The sequence below is a fragment of the Chaetodon trifascialis genome, chromosome 20 (genome assembly GCF_039877785.1).
Source record: "Chaetodon trifascialis isolate fChaTrf1 chromosome 20, fChaTrf1.hap1, whole genome shotgun sequence".
In the NCBI taxonomy this organism is placed as follows: domain Eukaryota; kingdom Metazoa; phylum Chordata; class Actinopteri; order Chaetodontiformes; family Chaetodontidae; genus Chaetodon; species Chaetodon trifascialis.
In genome coordinates, this window is record NC_092075.1 from 7,413,822 (window position 1) to 7,439,944 (window position 26,123).

The 26,123-nt window shown below is 41.8% G+C and overlaps 6 protein-coding genes across 13 annotated transcripts in view; 4 read left to right on the forward strand and 2 right to left on the reverse strand.

Annotated features, from left to right (window-relative positions):
* Window positions 1-2,258: 2,258 nt before the first annotated feature.
* LOC139348555 (alanine--glyoxylate aminotransferase 2, mitochondrial-like) lies at window positions 2,259-10,706 on the forward strand. Its single transcript, XM_070988775.1, has 14 exons — window positions 2,259-2,355; window positions 4,087-4,175; window positions 4,655-4,845; window positions 4,929-5,052; window positions 5,146-5,240; window positions 5,346-5,439; window positions 6,053-6,146; window positions 6,897-6,997; window positions 7,190-7,282; window positions 7,954-8,086; window positions 8,542-8,630; window positions 9,172-9,321; window positions 10,122-10,220; window positions 10,516-10,706. The coding sequence occupies exons 1-14, from the start codon at window positions 2,259-2,261 to the stop codon at window positions 10,615-10,617; spliced, it is 1,551 nt and encodes a 516-aa protein (XP_070844876.1). The 3' UTR covers window positions 10,618-10,706.
* A 602-nt stretch (window positions 10,707-11,308) lies between these two features.
* Window positions 11,309-15,872, reverse strand: dnajc21 (DnaJ heat shock protein family (Hsp40) member C21). 4 transcript variants are annotated; one of them, XM_070989709.1, is made up of 12 exons: window positions 15,451-15,872; window positions 14,986-15,079; window positions 14,731-14,854; window positions 14,163-14,294; window positions 13,744-14,048; window positions 13,508-13,650; window positions 13,195-13,288; window positions 12,811-12,987; window positions 12,649-12,697; window positions 12,425-12,555; window positions 12,132-12,216; window positions 11,309-12,008 (listed from the first exon to the last, which is right to left on the reverse strand). In XM_070989709.1, the coding sequence occupies exons 1-12, from the start codon at window positions 15,545-15,547 to the stop codon at window positions 11,847-11,849; spliced, it is 1,593 nt and encodes a 530-aa protein (XP_070845810.1). In that variant the 5' UTR covers window positions 15,548-15,872; the 3' UTR covers window positions 11,309-11,846. The 4 variants fall into 4 exon arrangements, with proteins under 4 accessions (XP_070845810.1, XP_070845808.1, XP_070845812.1 ...); XM_070989707.1 differs by having other exon boundaries at window positions 12,425-12,558; XM_070989711.1 differs by having other exon boundaries at window positions 12,425-12,545; window positions 12,645-12,697.
* A 456-nt stretch (window positions 15,873-16,328) lies between these two features.
* Window positions 16,329-18,975, forward strand: bxdc2 (brix domain containing 2). The gene is made up of 10 exons (XM_070989304.1): window positions 16,329-16,496; window positions 16,803-16,914; window positions 17,014-17,057; window positions 17,138-17,208; window positions 17,303-17,352; window positions 17,442-17,515; window positions 17,674-17,724; window positions 17,927-18,028; window positions 18,126-18,254; window positions 18,375-18,975. Exons 1-10 carry the CDS (start codon window positions 16,350-16,352, stop codon window positions 18,615-18,617), a joined length of 1,023 nt encoding a protein of 340 aa, XP_070845405.1. The 5' UTR covers window positions 16,329-16,349; the 3' UTR covers window positions 18,618-18,975.
* Window positions 18,959-22,116, reverse strand: rad1 (RAD1 homolog (S. pombe)). 3 transcript variants are annotated; one of them, XM_070989305.1, is made up of 7 exons: window positions 22,053-22,116; window positions 21,507-21,708; window positions 21,239-21,347; window positions 20,931-21,088; window positions 20,733-20,833; window positions 20,394-20,492; window positions 18,959-20,186 (listed from the first exon to the last, which is right to left on the reverse strand). In XM_070989305.1, the coding sequence occupies exons 2-7, from the start codon at window positions 21,699-21,701 to the stop codon at window positions 20,009-20,011; spliced, it is 840 nt and encodes a 279-aa protein (XP_070845406.1). In that variant the 5' UTR covers window positions 21,702-21,708; window positions 22,053-22,116; the 3' UTR covers window positions 18,959-20,008. The 3 variants fall into 3 exon arrangements, with proteins under 3 accessions (XP_070845406.1, XP_070845407.1, XP_070845408.1); XM_070989306.1 differs by having other exon boundaries at window positions 22,026-22,092; XM_070989307.1 differs by lacking the exon at window positions 22,053-22,116 and adding an exon at window positions 21,862-21,932.
* Window positions 22,117-22,123: 7 nt separating this feature from the next.
* On the forward strand, window positions 22,124-24,144 carry LOC139348911 (UPF0729 protein C18orf32 homolog). Of its 3 annotated transcripts, none has more exons than XM_070989308.1 (3): window positions 22,124-22,202; window positions 23,065-23,279; window positions 23,535-24,144. In XM_070989308.1, exons 2-3 carry the CDS (start codon window positions 23,100-23,102, stop codon window positions 23,598-23,600), a joined length of 246 nt encoding a protein of 81 aa, XP_070845409.1. In that variant the 5' UTR covers window positions 22,124-22,202; window positions 23,065-23,099; the 3' UTR covers window positions 23,601-24,144. The 3 variants fall into 3 exon arrangements, with proteins under 3 accessions (XP_070845409.1, XP_070845410.1, XP_070845411.1); XM_070989309.1 differs by having other exon boundaries at window positions 22,131-22,231; XM_070989310.1 differs by lacking the exon at window positions 22,124-22,202 and adding an exon at window positions 22,306-22,469.
* A 734-nt stretch (window positions 24,145-24,878) lies between these two features.
* The window catches only part of dym (dymeclin), a 51,871-nt gene continuing 50,626 nt past the window's right edge, over window positions 24,879-26,123 (forward strand). Inside the window, exon 1 of the mRNA XM_070989790.1 lies at window positions 24,879-25,113. The gene's annotated coding sequence lies outside the window, so the exon portion shown is untranslated. The remainder of the gene's footprint in view (window positions 25,114-26,123) is intronic.

Consider the following 26,123-nt stretch of genomic DNA (forward strand, 5'->3'; position numbering starts at 1 on the left):
ATACTCTTGTACTGTACAAGGAAAAGTTTTGCAGTCAAAACCTCACTTAAGTAAAAGTATGTAAATATTAGCAAAAATATACTTAAAGTGGCAAAAATAAACCTTAAACTTCATTTTGCAGTGAAATGCTCCCTGCCCGTGTTTTACTATTAAATACACGATGCTTTTGAATTAATATCACTGTTGCATTAATCTGTATGTGGCACTGCTGTAGATGTTTAAGGCTGAGCTCATATTAACTGCTTTATATACTGCTGGCTCATTTAATCTACAGTAATGCATCATTTTCTCTTTTCATGACCTTAGGAAAACAGGCCTGTTTTCAGCTTTGTAGCATTTTCCAACTAATCCAAGAGGGTTTCAAGTAGTTTATGCAGCTTAAGAAGGAGAATTTTCCCATAAAGGAATACCTAGTCCTTCAGTTCATCAGAAACAGCCACACTGAAATTCAACAAATTTCACTGGAGAGGAGGGGGGATGAAAAATTATGCTGTCAGACAAGTGAAGTGGAGGAAAAAGTACAGTAATTGTCTCTTGAGATGTAGTGGAGTAGAAGTACAAAGTGACACACAATGGAAATAGTCAAGTGAAGTACAAGTATCCAGAATTTGTACTTGAGTACACTACTTGATTGAATGTACTCAGTTATATTCCACCTGTGCTAATGAGGCTTACACCTCTTACAGAGGCAACCCTCATTGGGCAGGTGGAATTCAGCAGTTTGTCATGGCATCCATCATCTGGCTGTATCTCAAGTGAGTCAGCTGAGAGTGCTGCTTGTTGATCTCAGCTTAACACAACAGGCCAACACGCCAGGAAACGGATGGGGAGTACCACATCTGTGTAACTGGATATTGGACTTCCTTACAAACAGACCCCAGAGAGCTCAGGCTGGCAGTCGCAGCTGCTCCACTCAAGCATTGAACACTGGAGCCCTCTCCTGTTCACGCTGTATACCCACAACTGCAGCCCGTGGTATGAAGAGAACTTTGCACCAACACCGGCAGGATTTCAAACAATGAAGAGACGTCATATTGCGAGGGAGTTGGCAGTCTTACAGAGTGGAGCACAGAGAGCAACCAATGAGCAGCCAATGAGATTTCAGAATAAAGGAAGTGAAGAAGCACACACCTGTGACAAGTTATTTGATAACTTTTTCAGAGGAGAAACAGAAAACATCCGGACAGCAAAGATTACAAATTAGCATGAGATGTGCACTGGAGGGCTGTGCAGTGGGTGATTAAACATGCCCAGAACATCACTGGTACTCCTTCACTGTCCAGTAGTGATCTTGGTGAGGTGCCCGTGCAGTCTGTTCACCTGCCAAGCGACACAGAAGTATCCACAGCATTATCACCAGACTACAGAGCAGCTTCTATCCTCAGGCTTTGAAACTCCTCCACTCGATCTCATCCATTGCACTCTATTCACTATAAACAATGACTTTAACTTTCTGTTATGCTGGTTTTGCACATTACCATACCACTAACTTTTGCATTACCCTCATTCCCACTATAACATTAGTATTAATTTTCCTTTGGTCACAAACTGGCTCAGGGAACGTGCCATTAGAGAGCAGAGGATTCACATAAAACAAGAATAATTTATTAAAATTATAGCTAACAAAAATGAAGAAACAAAGCAGTACATGTACATGTGCTGTAGAGGTGTTGAAGGTGCAAAACCTAAAGAAAGTAAATCAGGGTGGATGTGAGCCATAGGAAGGGGCTACGTAGGTGAGCTTCACCAGCTGATTAGCCTCCCGATCAATGTCAATCAATTGACTAGCGAGGTTGGCCAGAAAGGTCTATTTCTTCCTTTAGTGCTACTTTCATATTGCCTATTTTGTTTCTAATTAAAATTTTCAACATCTGTTCATATTTGCTGCGTGTGTGACTTGGTGGGGGCTACAACTGCTTTCCATTGTGCAATCCTGCATTGTGTAGCGACAAATAAAAAACTTGAATCTCACTCCCACCCACCTCAGAATGAGGTCAGCCTCTTCTCTGGCCTCCAACAGGAAAGAACCAGAACCACCCGGCATATCTTGCCTTATTCCTAAACACAACTCCCCCATCGTAGTGGACATGGTGGCCTGGAACCACTAGTTACATATTCATCCTCGTGACGTTGCAGAGAAATCATTGTAGTTTGGTGGGATCAGGGTACCATTGGCTGAGCACTGTCCACCCATCCTTTGGCCTTTGTAGAAAAAGAAGAGAGCAGCATGAGTGGCGTCTGTACTGCACCTGCTCGACATGTATAAAGTTGGTTCCTGTCTAAGTGGCCGCTATGCAGGTCTCACGGGACAGTTCTGCTGTTCACCTGGTTTGGCCAAATTTCACCTGGGAAGTGGTGAGTTACCATGGAGATTAGCAAAAGTACAGAATTTGTTGATCATGGTCTGTTGCTGATGCTTGCACAGTCGATATAGAAGTGTCGATATTCAGGTCATTTTGTCACCTAAATCTTATCAGCCTGCTGGCTAATTAATTAATTAACTAATATAATTATTGGCAAACATAGTCTGTCTGTGTAAAACTCATGGGCAAACATTAGCTAACTGTTTTATTAGAGGCTGCAGTAGATTTTCTTTAATTTTATCCTTGTGTTTTACTATATTTCTTCTTTATTTTGTTTTTTTATATTTTTTTTCTGTAATGCACAAAGTGCTGTATAAAAATGATTATTATTGCTATTTAATAATAAAGTGCACTACACTCGTTAATATATTCACTGCTATTCAAAAACAGACTGTTTCAGGTACATTACACAAACAAGTCTTGATATTGTGACATAAAAATAAAGGCAACTGTGCATCAAGTTAAACGACAGCAGAAAACGCTGCAGAGATGTAATTCTGCATATAAGGCAGTAAAATACTTCACTGTCATACGATCTAATTTGACCTTTGAGTGGTTAAATGGAGGGTGCATAGTGAGAGTTAAGAACATGTTATTTAAACCTGTGTGCAATCTGTATTTTGGTATTTAAACTTGAGTATAATGTGTGTTTTTCTGTGCTCAAACTAAATGTCATCATTAACAATAATAAAAAAACTGTCTGTCAGTGACCAATCCTGACTGACATTCTCCAGCCATTAGCAAAGTGAGAAAAACAAGAAGTATACTATTTCCTGTGTTGTGCAGTGTGAAGTTAAACCATCAACCAGGTTACAATCAGATTAAATATTGACCAGATTATTCAGAATGACATGAAATCAAAAAACAGTAGTCATGATGAAATTAATTTTAAATCATATTTGATTTTCCTCTAGATAATAGATAGTCTGGTGCCAGATCTCTGAATTGCTGCCCACATCTACAATTAAATTTGGTAATTTACTTGTATATGTCAGTAAATAGGGGGAGGTTTAAACGTTTTAAGACCTCAGTGAAAATGTTAGAACGGATTATCACAAAAAACGCCCCAACTGTCACAGAAATGTCAGAGTAAGGCTTTGATCGGCTCATGGAGTTCTTTAATAGCTGAATACAATCTACTTAAACTGGACTTGTAAGTGGTGTCTTAGACCACCTGCTCTGTTGACTGACGCTCGTTTCAGTTTGACATGGATGGTTTCTTTCACTCCTCTTTCAAACCAGCAGTCTTCCCTGACTAAAATATGTACAGTAGGTACGGTGTATGTGTACCACTGAGTCTTGACCTGAGGTGTTGGCTTTCTTGTGTTGTGCCATGCGCTTGTGAAGAGGTTGTTTTGCTTCCCCAATCTACAAGTCTGTGCATTCTGCCTTCGCCTGGGTGTTTAGTCCTTGGAGTGGCTGAGCTTCTGCTTCAGGGTGTTGCTGGGTTTGAGGTGCACAGGGATATTGGAAATCCTCCTGAGTTTTTCCAGATATTCCCACAGTCTAAGGGATGACAATATTCTTCTGTTTCTGCTCCTCTTTGCCTTCTGTCCTTGTGGGCACGCCCTGAACATAATGGTGTAGGGCACTGATAACCCCCAGCTTGTGCTCCAGTGGGTGGTGAGAATCAAAGTGCAAATATTGATCCATGTGCATGTGTTTTCAGGAGTAGCACCTACTTAACCTCTCTTTCTGAATTTCCATTGAAACTATTCCACAGGTGCAGCATGTCAGAAATCTGCCATCAAATACCGGCCTGCAGACCTCCCAGAGATGCCCCAGTGCAATTACAAACCAGAGGAGTACAAGGTCAGAGTGATGTGGCATCACATGTCTATCTTGCACTGCTGGATTCTGTATTATGTAATGACTTGGACCTGGGACCTGGATGTAATGAAGTAAAAACTCTGATTTGTTATTATGTCATGCAAAGGTGGTGCACGAAAATATTTAACTTCACCTGGCAGGTTCTACATGTAACATTACCCTGAATTTAAGGAGAGAAATTGAAATGATCAGCAATAGCAGAGTACACACACTTCAATATGTTGATGGTAATTAAAGGTACCCTGTGGTGCTTTTGGCCACTAGTGGTGCTGTAGGGCAATGTTTTATGTCATGTTTTACCGTTCCAAATACATTTAAACCACAGAGGGGGAGGCACATAATTACCGCCAACTGCAGAGGGTGGTATTACTTTATTAATCTTTAGTCAAATAAAAGTACAACTCCTTACTTTTCTTGGGCCAGTCATTTTATTATTCTGCTGTGTGTTTATGTCTGTCCAGGGTATGTCCAAAGAGGGAATGATGGAGATCCGCAGGCAGAATTGCAACCCTGTAACCTCAAAGATTACCTTCTATAAGAAACCAGTGTTCATCCACCAGGGATATATGCAGTGGCTATGGGACGTAGACGGGAGGCGATATCTGGATCTATTTGCTGGTGTGGCGACTGTCAGTGTGGGCCACTGCCACCCGTAAGGTCCTTATTTCTTTTTAATATCACGAAGTGATGGCCTGTTTTATAATGATACACCATGAATGAAATCTGTGGCTACAGGAAGGTGACAGCAGCTGCAGAGAGGCAACTGAGGAGACTGTGGCATACTACAAACATCTATGTCCATCCTACTCTCCACGAGTATTGTGAGAAACTAGCCTCCACCTTACCGGATCCTCTTAAGGTACTGTGGTGGATTTGATCAGGTGAGAACAGGAGGCTGGATACACATGAAGGGTAAATTAAAATGTCTGCGGCTCTGTGTTTCCCTGTCCAGGTGATATATCTGACTAACAGTGGCTCAGAAGCCAACGACCTGGCTATGTTGATGGCTCGACTTTACACAGGCAACTATGACATCATCACTTTCAGGTCCAAGTCGAATCCTTATGTGCTTCACTGTTCCACGAAAAATGAGAAATGTTTTCAGCAACATTTGCTTTAAATGTATCTGATTCTTCTCGTTAAATCCTCCAGAGGGTCGTACCACGGTGGCAGCCAACAGACCATGGGTCTTACCTCCAACTCAGCATATAAATACCCCGTCGCCACCAGTTCAGGCTGCACGAATGTATGTATTTACTAATGTACTGCAGTGCCATACACAGCAATAAACAACATATGGAAAGGCAAGTGTATTTACATCGCACCATTCAGACACAAGGCAATTCAAAGTGCTTTATATTGAACCACTGACTTTTAATCTTTCTTGTTAGGGGCATAAAAGCCAAACAAAAACTCCACAATTACTTTACCGGACAGCTGTCCAATGCACTTATTCAGCAAATGTAAGGGACTGTAGTCATGTGGTGACACTGTTATGTGCGGTTGTGTGTCATCTGCATAAAAATGGTGGGAGATGTTGTATTATTCTGTAAAATGAGCAAGGGGAAGCATGTAGATGTTGAAAAGAAGAGGCCCAAGAATAGAGCTTTGAGGAACCCTTGAGGAACTGCAGTCAGTCCAGTTTAAAGAGAGTTTATATGTGCACTAAACAGACTTTTTAGATTTTCTTGTGCTCCAGCTCCACCCATGGTGCTGAACAGATGCATGAATGATAAATAAACACCTTACATAGGACCAAAGGGACTGAAAACAAATTCGATTTCTTTGTGCTGCATTACTTAAAAGTGACTGTTGCTGTCAGTTTGATCCAGCTGACTTGGTTTCTGCCCAAAAAACAGACCATGTGTCCTGATGTGTTCAGAGGCCCGTGGGGAGGAAGCCACTGCAGGGACTCTCCTGTGCAGACCATCAGAGAATGTAGCTGTGCCCAAGGTACACAAACACATGCACGCATGACTCAACACACTCAGGTTATCTCTCATACTGGCCTCATAAATAGGCAAACTGTCTGTGGGACTGAGATGTAGGATCCCTTGTGCAATATTCTAACAGCAAATTAATCCAATATGTTCAACTTGCACAGAAAAAGTGTCTGTCAAGACCTCAGTCACAGTTTCAAATACCCTGTAGTTTAGTTAATTTGCCTGGCAGCAGTTAATTTGTCAAATTTATTTAGAGTTACATTTTGACAAAATATGTTCCCTCTTTCAAACCTTTCCCTGAAATTCACAAGGGTACAGTACAACAGGCAAGTTTTAATCCTGAAAATCAGACTAAACAATTCCCCTTTAAAGCCTTCTTTTGATTGTTTTCCTCTTTTAACATTGTTAGTTTCAGGAATATTAGCTGTATCGTATGCCTGCACCTCAGCTTGAGTCCGCCTGGAAATGGTCAGTATTGTTAGCATGTCCGCATTGCTTTTTCTATAAAAAAAAAAACATGTTATGTTATGATATAATACCAGTAAATAATAGTCCAATATACTGTAAGGTACACCAGGTTTAGTCAAATTAGACTGTAGCAATGATGGGCTATTAGAACAAAATTTATGTGATGGTAATGATCTTGGTATTACCTCTATTTGGGATATACAAAATATTTACAAAAATATAAATATTGCATTTATACATACCAACGTAAATATCATTACTGTGTCCAAAAGAATTGTCTTTGATCCCACAGGTCACTGCATGGCAAACGAACAGTACATTGGACAGCTGAAAGAGACATTTGCTACAAGTGTCCCAAGTCGAATTGCTGGTTTCATTGCAGAACCAATTCAGGTAAAATATTCTGCTGTGGAGTATTTGCGTAACTTGCATGTCATGGACGTGACACTTTTAAAGGAAAATTGAGTAATGTGAATCAAAATCGAAGTCAGAACTTCATTGAATCCTTCGTTGTCAAGTCATCCATGCTCAATATGAGTCCTTGTGTGAATTAATATGGGACTGTGAATGTGTTTTTTTCTACAGGGAATGGGAGGAGCTGTGCAGTACCCTAAAAACTACTTTAAGGATGCTTACAAACTTGTGAGAGAGAGAGGAGGGATCTGCATTGCTGATGAGGTTAGAGACACCACGTAACAGGGATATGGTCAGGCAATCGGCCTCAATGATTCTATTATAGGCTCTGAAGGTAAAAGTCAATGTGACTATGTGATGGAAATTGGTTATTACAAGCTAAGGGAAGCGAAGGTTCAAGGTTTTATTGAAGTGAGACACTGCACAAGGAAATGCACCTGTAGCCCCCTCCATGCTACACACACAATACACATATTCAGATATTTAAATTAGAATCTAAACAATAAAATAGACATGTTTTTATATATACATATAATATATACATACGAGGCTTGAGCAATATGTTTTGAAACCAGCCATTGTTAGCCCAACAACCAGCGATTGCCGATATATTCACACAGGTGTGTGTCTCCTCCCCGACCCCCGCCCCACCCACCAGTGGTGAGTTTGCAATGTTTCTTAGCTTTTTTTTTAGTCAAGAAAGCAAATATTCTTACGCCTGTTTTTGCAATTAAACAGAAAACTAGTTCTCTCCTTTAGACCTTTCTCTTTTCCACCAAACTAAGACTCACTTAACTGCTTTGTTAACTCATTATAAAAGACTTCATTCAACCAATGCTTGGTGGATGGATACCAATGATGTTCTAGCACTAACAGCATCATATATCATGAACTTTGAAAACTGTAAATAAATTCATGTATTTTGCACCTGACAGGTCCAGACTGCATTTGGCCGGGCAGGAAGCCACTTCTGGGGTTTCCAGGGCTATGACGTCATTCCTGATATGGTTACAATGGCAAAGGGCATTGGTAATGGATTCCCAATAGCAGCTGTTGTGACAACACCAGGTGAGATAGTAATGGAAGGTGTGCATTTTTGTCTTTATTTCTACAATCAAACAGTCGAGAAACACAAGTAGAGATGAAAAAGATGATCAGGTTCAAGTTCATCTATCATTTAAAACCTAAAAAAATACAGCTGAATGAAGTGTTATTTCTCAGGTCAGGGATATAGAAGCCAATAGATAACAAACACAGCAAGATGAAAACAAAAAAGATAACGTGACATGTGCTTCATATGCTGATTACAACAAAGTGTTACAGCTTTGAAATAAGATTGCATATTTATGCGACTGGATGTGTGGTCACAGATTGCTCCTGCGTTATTTGCTGAGGTAGCTAGTTGTCCATAGCTCTCTCGTAGTAATCAGTCTGTCCTGACGATGACTTCACTCAAAGACCCCCCCTGTTTTCTTTCTCGTGTCTGTGCATGAGCTTGTTTATTCATGTGTTTTGTCTTCCAGAAATTGCTGCCTCTTTTGGGAAGGCCTTCCACTTCAACACCTTTGCAGGAAGTCCTTTAGCTTGTGCTGTTGCTTCATCAGTGCTGGATGTAAGGATTCATCTTTTTCTAGTCGGTCCTGTTCATTCGTATGAGACAATTCAATTTATATCATACATATACGCTCTGCAAATCACATCCTGTGTGTGGAAAAACCAAAAGGAAGAAAACTGTATTTTACATTTTTTTTTGGTTTCCTTATGGTGCCCCCTACTTTTACATTAAGCCATCAGAATACTGTTACATTCTCCATCTACATGAACATGAACTTTTTTCCATGAAGCCATATTTGCCATACCATATTTGCATAGAGCTGTAATGTCATGGCAAACAGCCAGACAGCAGACAGCTACACAACACAAAAAACTGCAGACTTAAAAACAAACCACATTAGCTTTCCTGCTAACACCTCCTTGGCATCTAACTTAAAAGCATGGACACAACATCTAGTCCAGCTCCTACATTTGCATTCACAGGGGAGAATTAGTGCACCGCAAATGTCAGTCAAAGCACTGATTATGACTGTTTTTGATTGCAAAGGGATGATTGAATTCAGTTGGATTTCAAACAATAACGGATTCTTACTCAACAGACTGTCAAAGAAGACGGCGTCCAGCAGAACAGTCTTAATGTGGGCACCTATATGTTGACCGAACTGGCAAAACTCAGAGACAAATATGAGATTATCGGTGATGTCCGTGGAAAAGGCCTGCAGATCGGCGTGGAAATGGTCAAAGACAAGGTAGGCCGACTGAGTTTGCAGCAGATGTGACGCTCACCATTCCTCGGCATGGTTCAGCTGTACCCTGGTTCACCTTTAGCCGGAGCAGCATGTGCAGCTCTGAAGAGAACAATCAGCTGCAGCACATCTGGCAGATGTTGAATTTGAAAAGGGAAGAAACAGAACCAGAATCTTAGAAAGCCACAGTTTACCTGCAGTAAATCACAGTTTGGTGACGCCTCGTGAAACACTCACTCAGGGTTTCTGCCTCGATATATTTGTAATTTACCGAACCGTTTGTGCAGAAGCAGTTAACGCTGCAAAATTTCAATGTTGCAAGAAGAGGGTTTTAAAAAATTGTTATTTCGTGTAGCAAACATTGGATAACCGCAAAGCGAAGAGGATTAGCATTCAAATTAAACCCTCACCTGATTAAGGCTGTCAACACTAGCTTCAAATATGACCAATGACTGAATTAACACTCAGGTCAGATTTAGTAACAATTAAAAAAACATCAACAAAAACAACAAACTTTTTTTTTTTTTACTGCCCTAACCATCCAATCCATCAATATTAACGACATGGTTGGATGAGTAACCGATTGATGCTGAAGAGGACATCATTGTCTGCTGCCTTAACCTTCAGTTATTATTAAACCTGGAAACTATAAATGCAGTAGCCCATCAGGCCTTTTAGCATAAGTGGTTCGTTGCTTGGACACAGACAGATGGATGCTGTTCAAAATTTGAGTTACTGGTATATATTTTATATAACACATCCACCCACATCCGCCCGTTTGGCTTCTTCACTTTCATTCACAGGTCAGCAAGGACCCGCTGCCTCCTGAGGCAATGAGCGAGATCTTTGAGGACGTAAAGGACATGGGAGTCCTGATAGGGAAAGGAGGAGTCTACGGACAGGTAACTGCACTCACCTTGATGTTTATGTTGCAGGGTCAACAGCATGCTGTGTAAACAAACAGGATGTCCAGAATAAGTCCAAGTATTTTCAGAATACATTTTTACTACTATCCTACCCATTTTAGCAGCCTATGAACATTCTCATCTCTGCCTCTGAACGTGAGCCAGAGGTGTCTTCTCTGCCAGCAGCATCATGTGATCCAGAGTGAAGCACCTGACCTGGTCACACGTTTTCCAGGAAATCTCTGGCACTCCATCATTTCCCCTCTTGTCTTTTGTTTTCTCACCACTTCAGACCTTCCGCATCCAACCCCCCCTGTGCATCACAAAGGAGGACGTAGATTTCTTCCTGCCAATTTTCGACAAGGCCATCCAGAACTACATGAACAGAAAATGAACGGGCCACAGGAGCGACTGCGTGCCAAGGGCCAACCCTGGACACCCAATCAGCAGCGGACTGCATTTTTTTTAACTCAAACACACTAAGGGGGAAAAAAAAAAGTATTTTTCTAACTGACTTTAGCTCAATTTGCTCTCTTTGGATCAAATGAATCAACATTGTGATTGTTTTGCAGTCAGTCTGCAGTTGAATACTCAGGGTTCAAACAGAAATTCAAGCACCTTCAAGGTCCTTAAACCAAAACACTTCTAGACTAATAAAGCCTTCATCATCACATCTGAATTGTTACTATAAATGCAGTTTCACACCCTCATCAATCAGTGCGTATATGGCTTATTTTTTACTAGCTGTTCATATTGACTTTATATGTTTTGATCATGGTTATTTCAAAGTTGCTAATTTCAACCACGGGAGACACAAATGATGATTGGATGGTTTCATTTCAAATATATTTTGAAATATATGTATTAGAATTCAAGCATATTCCTAACCTTGAAAACAGGACCACTAAATTTCCACATTTTTTCAGACAAACCCTGAATGCTACACATAGAATATAAAGTCACCGATATGTATCTTGACCACATTTTGATTAAACAACTATTTGTGCTTTTATACATCAGCTTAAAGATGCAATTTTGTTTTTTCTACCACCAATAAAAAAGCATTAAAAAAAGGTTCAGGAGTGTGTTTTTGTACAGACATGACCAGCATAGAGGGGTTTATTGTTAAACAGGGTTACCTGATGCAAATCATTCCAGAGTTGTTGTATAAATTCCAACATGCAGTATCACTTTTATTTTCATGATGCAGTAATACTACGACTGAGCTCTTCATGACAAACCGAGAGAGAGGAGTCCCAAAACAGAAAAGGATCTGATAACAGGGATAAAGGTGTTTCCTACGCACATCCTGTCTGGTTAATCTCCACTGGTTTATCATTATGGAGCATTTAATAAGTTACTGGGAAAAGTACAGAAAACATTTCAATCATTCCAATCTGGAAGACTCAGTAAAAGGAGTCTCTCACACATACACAGCTGTCTCACTGAAAATGACTGTTTAAAAAAAACGATCTGCTCTCATTCAGCCAATCCGGTCCATTAAATCCACTTTCAACAGGCTTTTTCCAGTTTATCTTCCTCCAGAGAGGCTTCTCAGAGCGGTGCTTCCTGTGTTCCTGCCGAGTCAAACTCTTTGGGGTTCATCAGCCCAGATGAAAGGTGTTATCTGTTCTTCTTCTTGTCTTTTTTGCTCTTGCTCACGGAGCCGTGAGCAGCGTTTGAGGAGAGAGCGGAGGCGTGGCCGCTGGCCTTCAGATGGTCGAACAACTTGTTTCTTGTGGGGAACTCGTGGTTGCAGGTCACGCAGCAGAGGTTCACTTCCTTCTGGAGGTGGAAATGGGGATTAGAGATATAATAAGTATAATATCATGAGGTTCTTTCTGATAACTGATGCTGCTTAAATGACACGTGTGAAAGCATGTACACTGTATGTACAGGAGTACAAACCTCAGGAACCTGTCCTCCGGTGTTTGACTTGACATTCTTCGGTTTGTCTTTTCCTCCTCCCTTCTTTCCTTTTGGCTTCCCGGAGCTGCCGAGGCAACATTTAGGTGACAGACAAAATTGCATTAGAACCACAACTGTGTCTTCTGCTGCCCCCAAGTGGCCACAATTATGAATAACTGTAGCCTCAAACATTCGGTACTGCTGTGGACCCGGTTCTTGACCCCCTAAAATATGCAGCTTCAGTCTGGTCTAATAAAGATGAATTAGTGACATCACAAAACCACTGGGCTGACCTCTTGACTTCTGCGGGAGGGAGATCATCCTCCTTCTCCGGCTCTGTGGGGTCTGCCGACTTCTCGGGGGCATCTTCCTCGCAGGTGGTCAGCGCCGGTTTCTCCTCCTCCTCCTCCTCCTCTGGAGGACTCTGCTGTGGGGGAGGAGAGCATGAATACAGAAAGCTGCATTAAGAGCACACTAAGCCAGGTCCAGTCGCTGAGAGACGGATGATATTACTCACATGTGCTACTTTCTGCTGTTTCTTTTTCCTCTTCTGCTTTTTGGACAGCCTGTGTAGGAGCAGGTGAAATTTTATACAGTTTCAATGTGTCACCAAGCTGTAAGCACTCTGACAACCAGGTGAAAAGTACGTTTTTTTCTATTATCACATCCAGCTACATACTTTTGCCTTGGCTTGTCTTCCTCCTCCTCTTCCTCCTCCTCCTCCTTCTCCTCCTGCTCATTTTCCTCCTCTCTTCCCTCCTGGTTCAAACCAAGTGAATTCTCTTCTTCTTCCAGCTGTTGCCGCAGCAACGCCACCATCTCCCGGTGCTTTTTGGATTTTTCATGGTTTTTCATACTGTGGAGAGCAAAGAACAGAAACGATGAAACGCCAAGAAAAGGCATCAATGACGCAGATTTAACAGTGAGTGACGAGTATAAAAGCCTCAGTGTCCTCACACAGTGTTTTTATCCAAAAACAAGCTCTGTGTGACTTTCTAAAGAAATCAAACGCATGTACATCCAGAGGACAGCGGGCAGGCGGAGCGGGTGTGAGCTTACTCACGCTTTATCTGATTTGAAGGACTTGTCACAGGCTGGGCAGTACAGATCATCATAATAGTCGATTGTCAGCTCGTCTCCATCGGGCTGCTCCGCATCTGTGAATGAATATTTATGCACTGAAAAAAGAAACTGCGCACATAAAAACAAGACAAGCACTTTTCATTTCACTGACGATCACATTCTATTCAAACACTGCTGGTGCTGACGCTGATCAGGTCAGATCTGCTCAGCCAAGCTGTGCTGTAGCTACGGGAGCTGACGCATGTCGCCGCTCTCCTTAGTGAAGCTGAAATCTCAAACACAGTCTCACTGACCTCCTCCCTCTTCACTGTTCTCTTCTTCCTCACTCTCTGATGCATCTCCGAACTCCTCTCCGTACTGAGCCTCTATCTGCTGCAGCTCCTTCTCAAGCTCAGACATGGCCGCCCAGCTCTGCTCCTTGTACTCCTCTGCCAGTCTGGGATGGACATACAGTGTAGTGTTATGACAAGTGGGAGGTAAAGGAGGAAAACAAATGCCAGATTTACCCAGCAATCCGTCCACTACTCACTTGGCCTGGCTGAGTTTCTGCTTCCGCCTCAGCTCCTCCATTTTCTTGATCTTCTCAGCATTCTGCTCCTCCACCAGCTTCCTGTGGGCCTGCACACGGCGGTCACGCTTGCGGACAAAAGCCACGAGCTGTCGCACGAGCTCGTTGCGCTCCTTCCGAGCCTTCTCTCTGGTCTTCTTGTTCTCCTTCTCCATGGCCCTTTTCTCCCAGCGGTTGGAGGCCTGCCTTGTATCGTACTCCTCCTTCCAGGCAAAGTTTTTACGAGTGCAGAAGCTCTGCCAGAAGCCGTAAAACACGTGCACCACCTGTAATATGGAGAAGAGAGTGTGATTCAGTACTAAAAATCATGACTGATTAACATCATTCACATCATCCAAAGGAACAATCATGAGACGTGTTTTAAGTGTGGGCTGACTCACGGTATCATAGTCACTCTGAGAGTCTCCAAAGGGAGGAAACTCCTCCTCCTCCTCTTCATCGTCCACCGTGCCGTGCTCCATCTCCTCCTTAACAATGGACTCAAAGAGATTTCTGTAGACTGTGTAAAAGCCCTACGAAGAGAGAATGGATTATAAACAAGTGGGAATAATAAATGATGAAATCACCGTTCTGAGATAAACAAAGAATTCCTGTGCCCACAATCACGAGGGATGAAGCTGCCGCCACCAATCTGAACAGATTTTTAAGTAACTCTTTCAGTATTTCATGTGGGGTGTGCCTCCCAAAAACATAAGTTTTTCTTTTCTCCCTTCCTCAGGTGATAACATGGACAAAAGAGAGAAGAGATTGGGTTATATTGACCAGATATCTTATGGTAAACATAACAGAATTATCCTCCACAAAATGAGAGTCTGGGCGATGTTTGAAAGGAGTCTCTTTGGCGCATTGAGATCCTGTTTTGATTGGAGTTTTCTTTGTCTGAAGAAAATACCTCGCTGTAGGTTTGATACGACTGATGACCCTCACACACGAACACAAAGCACAAACCTTCTCGTCATCTCCGTAGCCAGAGTAGCAGGTGACGGTGAAATACTGCAGCAGGTCAATGCTGTCGTCTTCATAGTCTCCACTCAGTCCTCCTTTCAGCAGAGCCTCCCTGTGATTGTCATACCTGCCACGCAGAAGGAGACAGAGGCGTCAAACTACAACATACTGAACCCTGAACGGTTTGTATATAAAACAGCAGAGATAATGTGAGTCTGCAACAACTCTTTGCACATGCTGAGATAAACCTGTACGCACCAAGCTCTCTCCTGTGGATCACTCAAGACATCATAAGCTGCCTGAATCAGCTTGAACTGCTCCGCCGCCTCCTCGGCATTGTCCAAGTTTTTATCTGGAAATTTCAGTGGGAAACACAGCTGTTGTTGGGTTCAAGTTAAGAGCATCGCATCAAGGGAGCCAGAGGAGTTCAGTAAATAAGCACTGTGTAATCACCATGTCATAACATGGCATTACCTCCACTACATTTCAGAGGCAAATATCATACTTTTATGTTTAACATATTGCAGTGAACTGTCACACCATCCAAAGACTACTAATCACTTTATTAATGTTAACAATAGCTCTATAGGAAAAAATGATATATACAGAAGTCAATTCAGACATGTTACTATACAATAAGTATTCGTCCAATGCACTATAGACCTGGGATACTCCTATCCTTCTTGCCAAGTCCATAACTACCACATTTCTATCACAGCTTACCTGGATGCCATTTCAGTGCTAATTTACGATAAGCTTTCTTCAAATCGTCGTCTCCTGCGTCTCTTTTCACACCCAAGATTTCGTAGTGACACTTCATCGTCAGCTAATTGTAAAGAGAAACCTGACTCGAGGAAAATAGTGTTGTTCACGTTGTCCCAGCCGACGATATCTTTAGCATGTAGCTAACTGTAGCATACTAGGCAGTAACAGGCAGTGTCTCTATTCCATTTCTTTAAAAAATGCAGACTAATACGGTCAAAGCAACAGTAATGTATTGTTTTGACGTTACATTTTTAAATACGCGCAATATCCTTTCACGCTGACGAATAGCTTGTATATCAACAGCCACTGAGTTACCTCCACAACCAATAGGTGGGACAATTAGCCATGTCCAGTGCCGGTAAATCTCGCGAGAATTGCTCTTCTTTCCGTTGTCGTTTCGGCAGATTTGAAGCTATAATCACCTTTTGCTGCCCTCCACAGTGCAAAATGAAATCAGTATCTTACTCAGTTGATAGATTATATTTTATTCTACTCTCATCTATCAGGAAAAGATGCAATGAAAAAAAAAAGATTCTCCATGTCACTCTCAGGCGATAATGTCTAACAGTATCATTTCCTAATACAGTACATTTCTACCAGTAGCAGTCAACAGCAATCTAGTCCTACTGTGTGCTTTATTTTCTGGAGATTTCTATTTAAAACATAGATTTTAACAGTGACACAGGACATACTGTACTCATTTTACTTTTAAGGTAAGGAGGGGATTGTGCTGTGTTGAGTCTGCAGTACCACCTCCGCGCCACTGGGAGTCCCACCCTCTGATCTGTCCGCACGTGTGCTGTTTCAGTTGAACTATCGTTCGGTCACGCGAGATTTGGGTCAGCGAGCATACAAACATGTCGGCGTTCAAGAGAAAACGTGGACGGGCTCATGCTGATAAAAATGCAAAGAAAGTCAAAGTTGTCGCAGATGGAGGTGAAGCACCGGGTGAAGCCGAACAGGAGGAGAAAAGTGAAGTCACAATTCCACCACCGGTGTCTATGGTAAGTGCTAGTGCTTGTTATTAGCCACTGAATTGGTAGCTAGTCAGCTAACTTAAGTTCATCCATACACTTGGGCTATATTGTCCTTAAGTTGTGTAATGTCATTGTTTTACCAAAACAGCTCACACCTTGTAGCAATACTAAACACAGTGAATAGTGTAATTTAATGCGCAGCATGGAAAAGTCGTAAAATTCCTGACCATCATTAGAATACGGGTGCGATCTAGGTGAATGAGAAAATGTCTTAAAAGCCATAACAGTACAGTGAATTTGTTTTGGTGTTATAAGCGACATTTTCTTGAACAGGGTAAATGGACCAACAAGGAAAGGGTTCTCATTTTCTCCTCAAGAGGCATCAACTTCAGAACAAGACACTTGATGCAAGACCTGAGGACCATGATGCCTCATTCAAAAGCAGGTTTGTACAGTGCGTCAGTCAGATGCAGTGTCATTTCACCACACTACATGCATACACTGGTGATCAGAGATGATAACAAGGATTTTCTTTGTCTGACAGATACAAAAATGGACAGAAAGGACAAGTTGTTTGTTATTAATGAGGTGAGTTTGTTGTTTAAAATGTGGACACTATGTATAATCATATGCAATACAGCATAGCTAAAGATCTGCATTGTCTCCAGGTGTGTGAAATGAAAAACTGCAACAAATGCCTCTTTTTTGAGGCCAAGAAGAAGCAAGACCTCTATATGTGGTGAGTATTTGATCTTTGTCACATTCTCTAAACATCAAGCTTGTGTACTGTTGAACAAATTTAAAGTAAATTCAATAATGTTCTTCTCTTACAGGATTTCAAACAGCCCTCATGGACCTTCTGCAAAGTTTCTGGTTCAAAACAGTGAGTTACTTCTGTCATGGTCCTGGAGTTCAGTGCATCTGTCATGTGTGATGGGTAAAAACTGATTTATATTGTTGTCCCCTCCACAGTTCATACACTGGCTGAACTCAAGATGACAGGAAACTGCCTCAAAGGATCCAGACCACTGGTCTCGTTCGACCCTGTGAGTAGCACTGGCACATGTTGTCAGTAATTCTGTCAGTAATATAATAGTATTAGCAGTATATGTCTGTGATGGGAGCTGAGTCTTCATAATCAATACATGAAGGTAAGAACTTGTCCGAACACAAACAAGAGCTTAACTTGCTTTGTCTCCAACAGAAATTTGACAGTGAGCCCCACTATGCTCTGCTGAAGGAGCTCTTAACCCAGGTGTGTATACGAGAAGCATGTCTGAAGATGCATGCGTGAATCCTGAACACACAAGCTAATGGTGACATATTAAAAAATTCAGCAGTGAATATATCTGTAAGCAAGGTTTCACTTTGTTTGAATGCTCTGTAGGTTGTATATCTATTTTTATTTATTATTTTTTTTAAATAAGGAAGGAACTCATTACTTTTTCCTGTTGCAGACATTTTCCACTCCACGCTACCATCCAAAGAGTCAGCCTTTTGTGGACCACGTCTTCACATTCACCATTGTCGACAACAGGATATGGTTTAGAAACTACCAGGTAATGTTTCACTATTCTTGGCAAAATCTTCTAGACCAACAAATAAATGTTTTGCTTTGAGAAGTAAGACGTATCTCTTTCTCTGTGCCGTGTTCAGATCATGGAGGAGGATGCCTCCCTCGTGGAGATCGGCCCTCGCTTTGTTCTCAACCTCATCAAGATCTTTCAGGGGAGCTTTGGAGGGCCTACGCTATATGAAAACCCAGGCTTCCAGTCTCCTAACATGGTAATATCCAGTTCATGCTAGTTTCAGTTGTAAGCATGTGATGCTACGTGAATCACATTTTGCACCCTTTACGTGACCGTGCTGATCATGTCAGTCACCTTTCTCTTCACACACCCACAGCACCGGAGACAGATCAGACTGGCGGCAGCCGCCAGAGTGCGTGAGAAGCAGATGGTGAAGGAGATGCAGAACATGAAGAGGACTGAAGAGAAGGAGGATTTGGCCAGAGATGTCACAGCTGATGTCTTCCTAACACCAGCTGATGAGAAGCCTGTTCACATCCAGACAGAAGCACCTGAGCCCAAAGTGGCGAAGAAGAACAAACACAAAGCTTTCAAAAGACAAAGGATGGCACACAGGTAACTGGATGGACTGGATGAAGCTGAGTGTACGGCTTACTGCTGCCGTGGTTCTGTTATTGCCTTCAGAAAATGTAGTAATGCAACAGTGCAGCCAGGTCTTAAGTCCAATATTATGACCTTTTGTTTGGTTACAAAAATACTGTACGTGCGACATACTTGACAGTATGAGAGAAAACCTGTACACATTATGTTCAGTGTCTGATGCCATCGTTTGTGGATTCACACAAAACACATTTTGCTCCCTCCTTGAGGACTTCCACGGAGCTGGCCATAAAGGTCTCTGCTTTTACAACACTGCAAACAATACTGGCTTATCCTTTTTGATAAAACTAAATATTCCATAAGTGTAAAAAAAACAAGTTTATTGCTTTTGAGTGACTACAGTTGTTTCTATGTCATGGAAATAAAACAATTCAAACATACTGTCAGTATTATATGATCTATACTCCAAACAAATGTCAGTATGTGCAGAGCAATGTAAGGTCTGAGAGTAGATGTATGCACACTACACGACACCATAAACACTATGCAGGAGACTCCTAAAAACCAACATATAGAGTCATGTAAAACCTATCTGTATCATTTATGACCCACTAGAAGTGTGTTGCAGGGTATTTATCTGCCCTCTGCCTGGATTTTCTTATTTTACTGTGGTTTGGATGCTTCAGGGCTGCAACCTTTGAGCGGTGGGTGTGTAGCCTCCGGCCAATAGCAGTACGCAGGTTGGTACTTTTTAAGGTCGGGACCGGGCTAATGCTTAATCTGTGTCATCTCTGTCTGAATCTCAGTTAAATTCTCCTGTATGGACAACACACGATATGTGATCCAGCAGGTGGCACACTGAGGATGTGAGGGGCTGGTTTGAATGTTTACAGACAGTAATGCCATACCTTTTAAGAATAATATATCAACGTATCACATTTTAAATGGCTTACTTTATTACCCATCAACCAGCTCGCTCTGTGAGGGAAAAGAGGAGGAACATGGGAACAGATACTGAATGCAGACAGACTATATGGCTGCGACCAGACTATAAACTGACACATGAAGGTACAGGTAATGTTTGCATGTGGAGGCAATCAAAATACCTGAGTCTCCACATTAACAAGCGACGCAAGTCCACACATAACATCAGCTCAGTGACATCATCTTTCCACAAATCCAGTAGCAATGCTTCACTCAGATGTGACTGTGTGGCAAATGATGAACCAGTTGATTTTGTGAAGACCTTTCACACGGTGTCCATCACCCATTATGCCCATTAAGTCCAGTGTTTTTACCTGTATGCACCCCACTGGCTGCTCCGCCTGCTCTGGCATACTTTGGCTTCTCATTCAAAGTGAATGGCCACCACTAAAGTGCTTATTTAAAGGGGTATTCAGTGGACTGTAATCACTCCTCTTCCACCTCCTCGTCAGGACAACAATAATATTCCACAAAGCAGATCTGCCCGTCGTCATTCCTGACCAGGTACTGCAGAGAGAGGAGGCCCCTGCTGTCCATCCTCACAGAGACTTTACAGGACAAAGCCAGGGCTTTGGTGGACGGCTTCAGCAGGGACATCTTGTACCTGTCGCAGTTCAGAGAGGACAGCTTTAATAAAACTCATTACAGCAGATCCAGAGCCTTTTCTCAGTGTGTGGCACTGCAGGTGGACATCGTAATGTAAGACCACGTCCAAACAAAACTACATAATGAATAAATACTGCACATTTCCTGTTAATTCAGCCCCTACTTTGTCTCTGCCATTCTTTCGTTCTGGTCATCATGTGCTAACCTGTTGGTTTGTGTCCTGGTGCATCCAAACAGCTCCATCATGTCAGAGTCTTTGGGATAATCATAATGGGCATTTCCAGAGTTTCCAAACGTAGACAATCTGAAGAGCAACAAACCAAAGAACAATGTAAGAGATGTCTGTATGCAGTATTTGTAAAACTCAAAGTTCAAGTGTGCTTCCTTCACCTTGATGGATGTGACTGTGTCATTATTAAACGCAGGTTAAATGTGTTTTAAACATGGTTCTTTGGAGTTTTACAAGCATAGTCAAATGTCCTGTAAACCTCCTGCAGGAGATGCAGTGATGCTTTACAAAGCACTTGTAATGTTAGCAGCACACCTAAAGTAAGGCTGGCTGGGGGACATGGTGATCTGTAGCACCTCACTGGTCATGTCCAGTTCAGAGAAGGCTTCCTTCAAACTCTCCGAGAGCAGGATCACCTTTGAAAAGAGGTAGATGAGCAGTAATCAGTTATGGCCTGCTTTTAATAAACTTGCAGATACTATAGAGATACTTGAGGAGTTAGTGTAAGTCCACCTTGTTTGTGACGTTGGTGCTGGAGAAGTCAAAGTCAATTGGCTCTTCTGGTTCTTGTGTGTTGATCTTGCACACAGTCACTACCCCACCCTCCTCCAGGAACAGGGTCAGAGGGTAGCCGTAGCCCCTGTAGCACATCCGCAAGGCTGTTGATACTCCTGTAACATCACACGAGGGAGAGAATGAAAATGTTGAGACATATCGGAGAAGGCTAATAATAATCTGTACCGTGGCTGAAAAAACGAACACATTTAAAACTGAGGTTAAAAAATGTTTTATCTGGTTTCATTAGTTTTCACTCTCTTTACCTGGTACTGTGCTTCCTCCAAAGATATTGAGGCAGTCTAGCAGAACAGTGAGGTTAACCTGTAAACCCACCAAATCTTCTTTTATGGTGAACTCTTGGAAGATCTCAGCCTGGAATAAAGAGAGGAAATCTCTCCACTATAGGGGGTGCATTTGCCAGAAATCAAATTTGGGGGAAATCAAGACTCTGCTGCATTCAGCTGGATCACTTCCTCCGTGTTTACTCAATACAAAAGTATAAGGATTATTGAATATTTAAAGGAAACACACCTGGATGAAGGCATTGGCTTGCAGACATTTGGAGTCCTCAACAGTGACTTTAAGGCCGTTGGGTGTCGCGCTGAAGATGGCGTGGTCTTTGAAGGCGATCGCTTTCAAGATGTTGGACAAATTGCGGGCATTATCCATACTGGCCACCAAAATGTAATGCTCATCATCGGCTTGCGACTGGGTTGACAGAGGCATTGTGGCACTGAAATGAAAACATATACAGGACAGCTAAGTTTAAAGGCGAAAATGTCGTAGATATATGTTTCTTTCATTAGAATCTGGATAACGTTTTCATTTGCGAATGAAGAGCGGGCACCTTAGCGAAAATGATTAATGTAAACTAGCTAAATTTAACCATAACTCATACGCAGGAAACAATCACTTTGCTGTGTTTTTGAAGCTCGGCTAAGCGTACGCAGCAAACTGTCGCTAATTTCAGTGGCATTTCTTGCATCTAACATCTCCGGTAAATAAGCGTTAAAACAATGTTGCTGGAAACTGTCATTATATGTCACCCACTTGCAAAGATGTATTTCAGACACTCACGGAGTTGTTTTGAAGAAATGGAAAGGCGCCAGTATGTTTTACAACTTCCGCTTCCGTCTTATTTAGCGGAAGTAGGTTCTGCGCATGTGCAAAGACGTTCCAGAGACTTCGCATCAGGATCGCCTGAGAAATACCCCGTGTATATCAGCAGTACGTGTCAACAGTGGTGTGATCTAGAAGTGAGAATTATTACTTAATTAATGTCCTGTGGCTCGAAAAATGTTGTTTAGTTTGTTGGTTGTTTACTTTTTTTCATAGTTGTTCGGTTCACCGCCGAGTGAAGGCAAGAAGCTAGCGTTAGCTAACAGTCAGTCTGATGACGCTGTGTGTAACAGTGTTTGTTGATCAGTAACAAGACAAGTTAACAGCAAACAAAAGTCTCTGTGGAGCCTCTAGAAGAGCTTCAGCAGGTCTACCGTTAAGTCTAACGAGGAGAGCTGAAAACACAGCTTCTCTTCTGCTTCTTCTACGATGTTTTGTAAACTAACATTAGCTCCTGGCGGCTCGCTGGTGACAAACATGACGTTGTGAATCAGAGGGAGGAAGGCAGGCATGTGCTTAGTAAAGTGGTATGGGGATTAAAAAGAGCAGGAACTGTTGGCATCTTGTTGGTTAAAATAAGCTTGTTATGCTTTTACCTCTGCTATGCTGTCGCCCCCTGTGAAGCTGTATGGACACTGCTCTACACTCAGGAGGTAGAGCGTCGTCCCCAACAGAAGGTCGGTGGTTCGATCCCTGGCCTTGGCAGTCTAAAAGCGTTCATCGTACTAGCAAAGCGCTATATAAAATACAGTCCGTTTACCATGTTGGCTAATAACTAACATGACCGATGAATGACCATTGGAGGCTTTCACCACAAATCCCCTTCAGGATTTGTCATTCCTGTGTAGCTAAATGTTAATCTTAATATATAGCCACAAGAAGCTTTACACCCCTGTGGAGATGAAGACACATTATTATACTGTTTTGACAACTTGTGACAAACTGTCTCTGTCCTCCTTCTCTGCTTCAGGCTCTTCTTTCTTGGCACCCGTCTGAGCCACAGTCATGGTGTGCATTCCCTGTATTGTGATTCCTGTCCTGTTGTGGGTCTACAAGAGGTTCCTGGAGCCTTACCTCTATCCTTTCATCTCACCGATTGTTAACATGTTCTGGTCCAAGAAAGCGGTCCAGGAGACTGGCACAAGTGACCAAAAAGTTAGTGAAAAGAGTAACGGGACTTGCAAGGTAAGTCAATGGAAAAGTAACAATTTGATTTTGACATTTTGATAATGAAATTAATTATTTGTGTAGTGCTGGGTGCTAATTCAATTTTATTGACACTCTGAATGTGTTTTCTTATCTTTAACGTCATTTAAAGTCATTGAATTCTGCAGGTTAAGTTAGGGTTTGACTTCACATACTCATAAGAAATGCTGGTGTTAGTTTTGTGCCTCTTTCATGATTGTATGTTAACGACACTCTCCTTTTTGTCTGTTTCAGGCTGAATGCAATGGTGAGGCCACAGCCAATGGATCGGCTATAGCAGCAGATAAGAAGACAGATTGATGCCTTCAAATGTTTATAATGTATCTAAAACTGTGTAAATATTCCATTAACATAATATAGAGAAACTATTAATTAACTTATCAGTCATCTTTGAATGGAGTGGTTTTCAGAACTCTCCCTGCTGTGTGTAGCTTCTTTTCTTTTTTCTTTTTACAGTAACTTTAAGAAATTGGTTATTGTTGATATGTTTTCCATGTTAATGATTACTTGAAACGTGCATTGACTCTATTATATTCAGTCTCAATTGGATTGTGTGTGTGTGTGTGTGTGTGTGTGTGTGTGTGTGTGTGTGTGTGTGTGTGTGTGTGTGTGTGTGTGTGTGTGTGTGTGTGTGTTGAAGTGATTGAGAGAACCATACTCTGAAATTTCCTAGTTATGATGGGGAAATTCAGCCTTTTTAAAGCACCTCTCCAATGAAATAATGTAGGTTTTTCAGTACTCACCTGTTCTTAAAAAGTACCTACAGCAGCCAGTGGGAATGTAGAGAAGACATATGAATTAAGGTGCATCTGTGATGAATAAATACAGAGTAAACATTTGAATGTCAAAGGCGTTTTAATCAATACAGCAACATGGTTCATTATTTCAAGCCTAAATCAACACGATATTCTCTCCACAGGTGCATGTACAGTAATGGTGATTTTGCATTTGTGACTGAAGATTTTGTTGATTCTTCTTTAGAAATTAAAATTCCTAAGCAGGTTTGGGCCCGAGTGGATCACAGCCCCTTTCCCTTGGTGAACAAAAGTCATCTTTAAGTATTGAACTGGATTAAATGGAAACCTTACAGGGCTATAGGAATCTTCGAGACTGTGTTAGTGGTGGAAGAAGTACTCAGATCTTTTACTGGTCAACAGTTTGGGGCTTGACATCACATGCAATGCGAAACTTTTGTCTTAGAGAACTGCAATTTAGATTTCCTAAGTACTAAAATTGAGTTCAAATGTACGAATTTAGTCAGTTTAGCATACTTACTTGACTTCACTTTGTTTTGCAATAGCATACTGAGAGCCATCCAAGACACGAGAGTCTCTGTTGTTGTCAGTCCAGGATTCTGGACTGTCAGGGCTCACAAGGAGGCCTGAAATTGTGAATTTTTAGGAAATCCATTATAACTCAGTTGATTAAAATTTAAAGGGCAGTCGTATTTTAACACATGCAGGATACTAAGCAATTTTAGCATCCATTTGAAACTGTATTTCTAGCTACCTGTTAAATTTAAGTCCAGTAGTACGATCTATTGGCCCCATTTCTATCTGCAACGTCACCAACGTCCTCAACGCCCTTATGTCGTCATCACGCAAGGGGTGGCGACGTGGAAAACATGGAGGAAAGGAGTAGGTAGAGTTAACTTAATTGCCTCGAATTCCTCAGAATTACAGTTATTTGCCTTTGTAAATTATACTTGATAAATAAATTGCACTAAACCACTAATTAGTGTAAAAAACAGTCGCTGCTTAGCGGTCCCGGGAGACGACAGAGCCGCGGAAACTGCGAGAAACATTTATGACAGGTAAGCCGAGCGGTCAGCTGCTATCAAACAAGCGGTGGACGTTAGCTGCTTTCTGTACAGTGAGTTATTAACCAACGGTTAACTGGACACCGTCAGGAGTCAATAATTTATCTAGCTATGGCTTCGTGCTAATTTGGGAGTTGCTACACCGTGCTGACAGTCAAAAGTGTCGAGGCACAGAGTATTTCCTGCATTTGAAATAGGATAAGCTAGCTAACGTCATGCAAGTTGGTCAGCTGAAGTGCAGATATAATATGAGCAGAGACGTATGAGATTTAACTCACTGACTGTGGACACGAAATGTTGTTTTGGCAAGATCAAAGCAGTCTGTCCACCAATAACAATAACAACATAATAAAACTGTATGTTTTGGTGCTTTCCATGTCCCCCTCTTAATTCACGTTTGTGCCATTTGCGTGGCGTTATTATCTTTAATACACGAGAGGCACAAACTTTCCTCTGTGGTTTGCCACTACCGGGTGCTTCTATATGCTCCAGCTTACCTGGGCAAATATTGGCCAGCTGGTTACACCTGTGTGTCGAAGGTGTGTCATTTCAAGAAAACAAAACACACGTCCTGGTTCTTTACGTGTCATCCTGTAAGAACTTGACCTCTCTTATGGACTACTGTGTGCCAAGTGGACAGATCTACTTTGCATACTTATAATTCCTCAGTTTAAGATTTTGATTTGAAATACATGGATGAGGAGCATATCAACACTGGGATTTGAAAATAAGGGAAATTTTCGGGCGCCCCATCCTGGGCTGCCCCACCACTCTTACCACTGCCCACATACCCCATATTCAAACAAGGACACACACAGTGAATCCTAAAATCACCACTAGACAAACCTGTCTAAATCCTCATCAACGTCCCTGTATTCTAGACATGAAAAACACAAAAGGGCAAATAAAGTCAGCATCTTATTTAATTTTGGTGTATTTGCAGGATATGTACACACATTATGCTCTGGCTGTGATTTTGAGAGAGGCCACTGGCAGCGGAGACA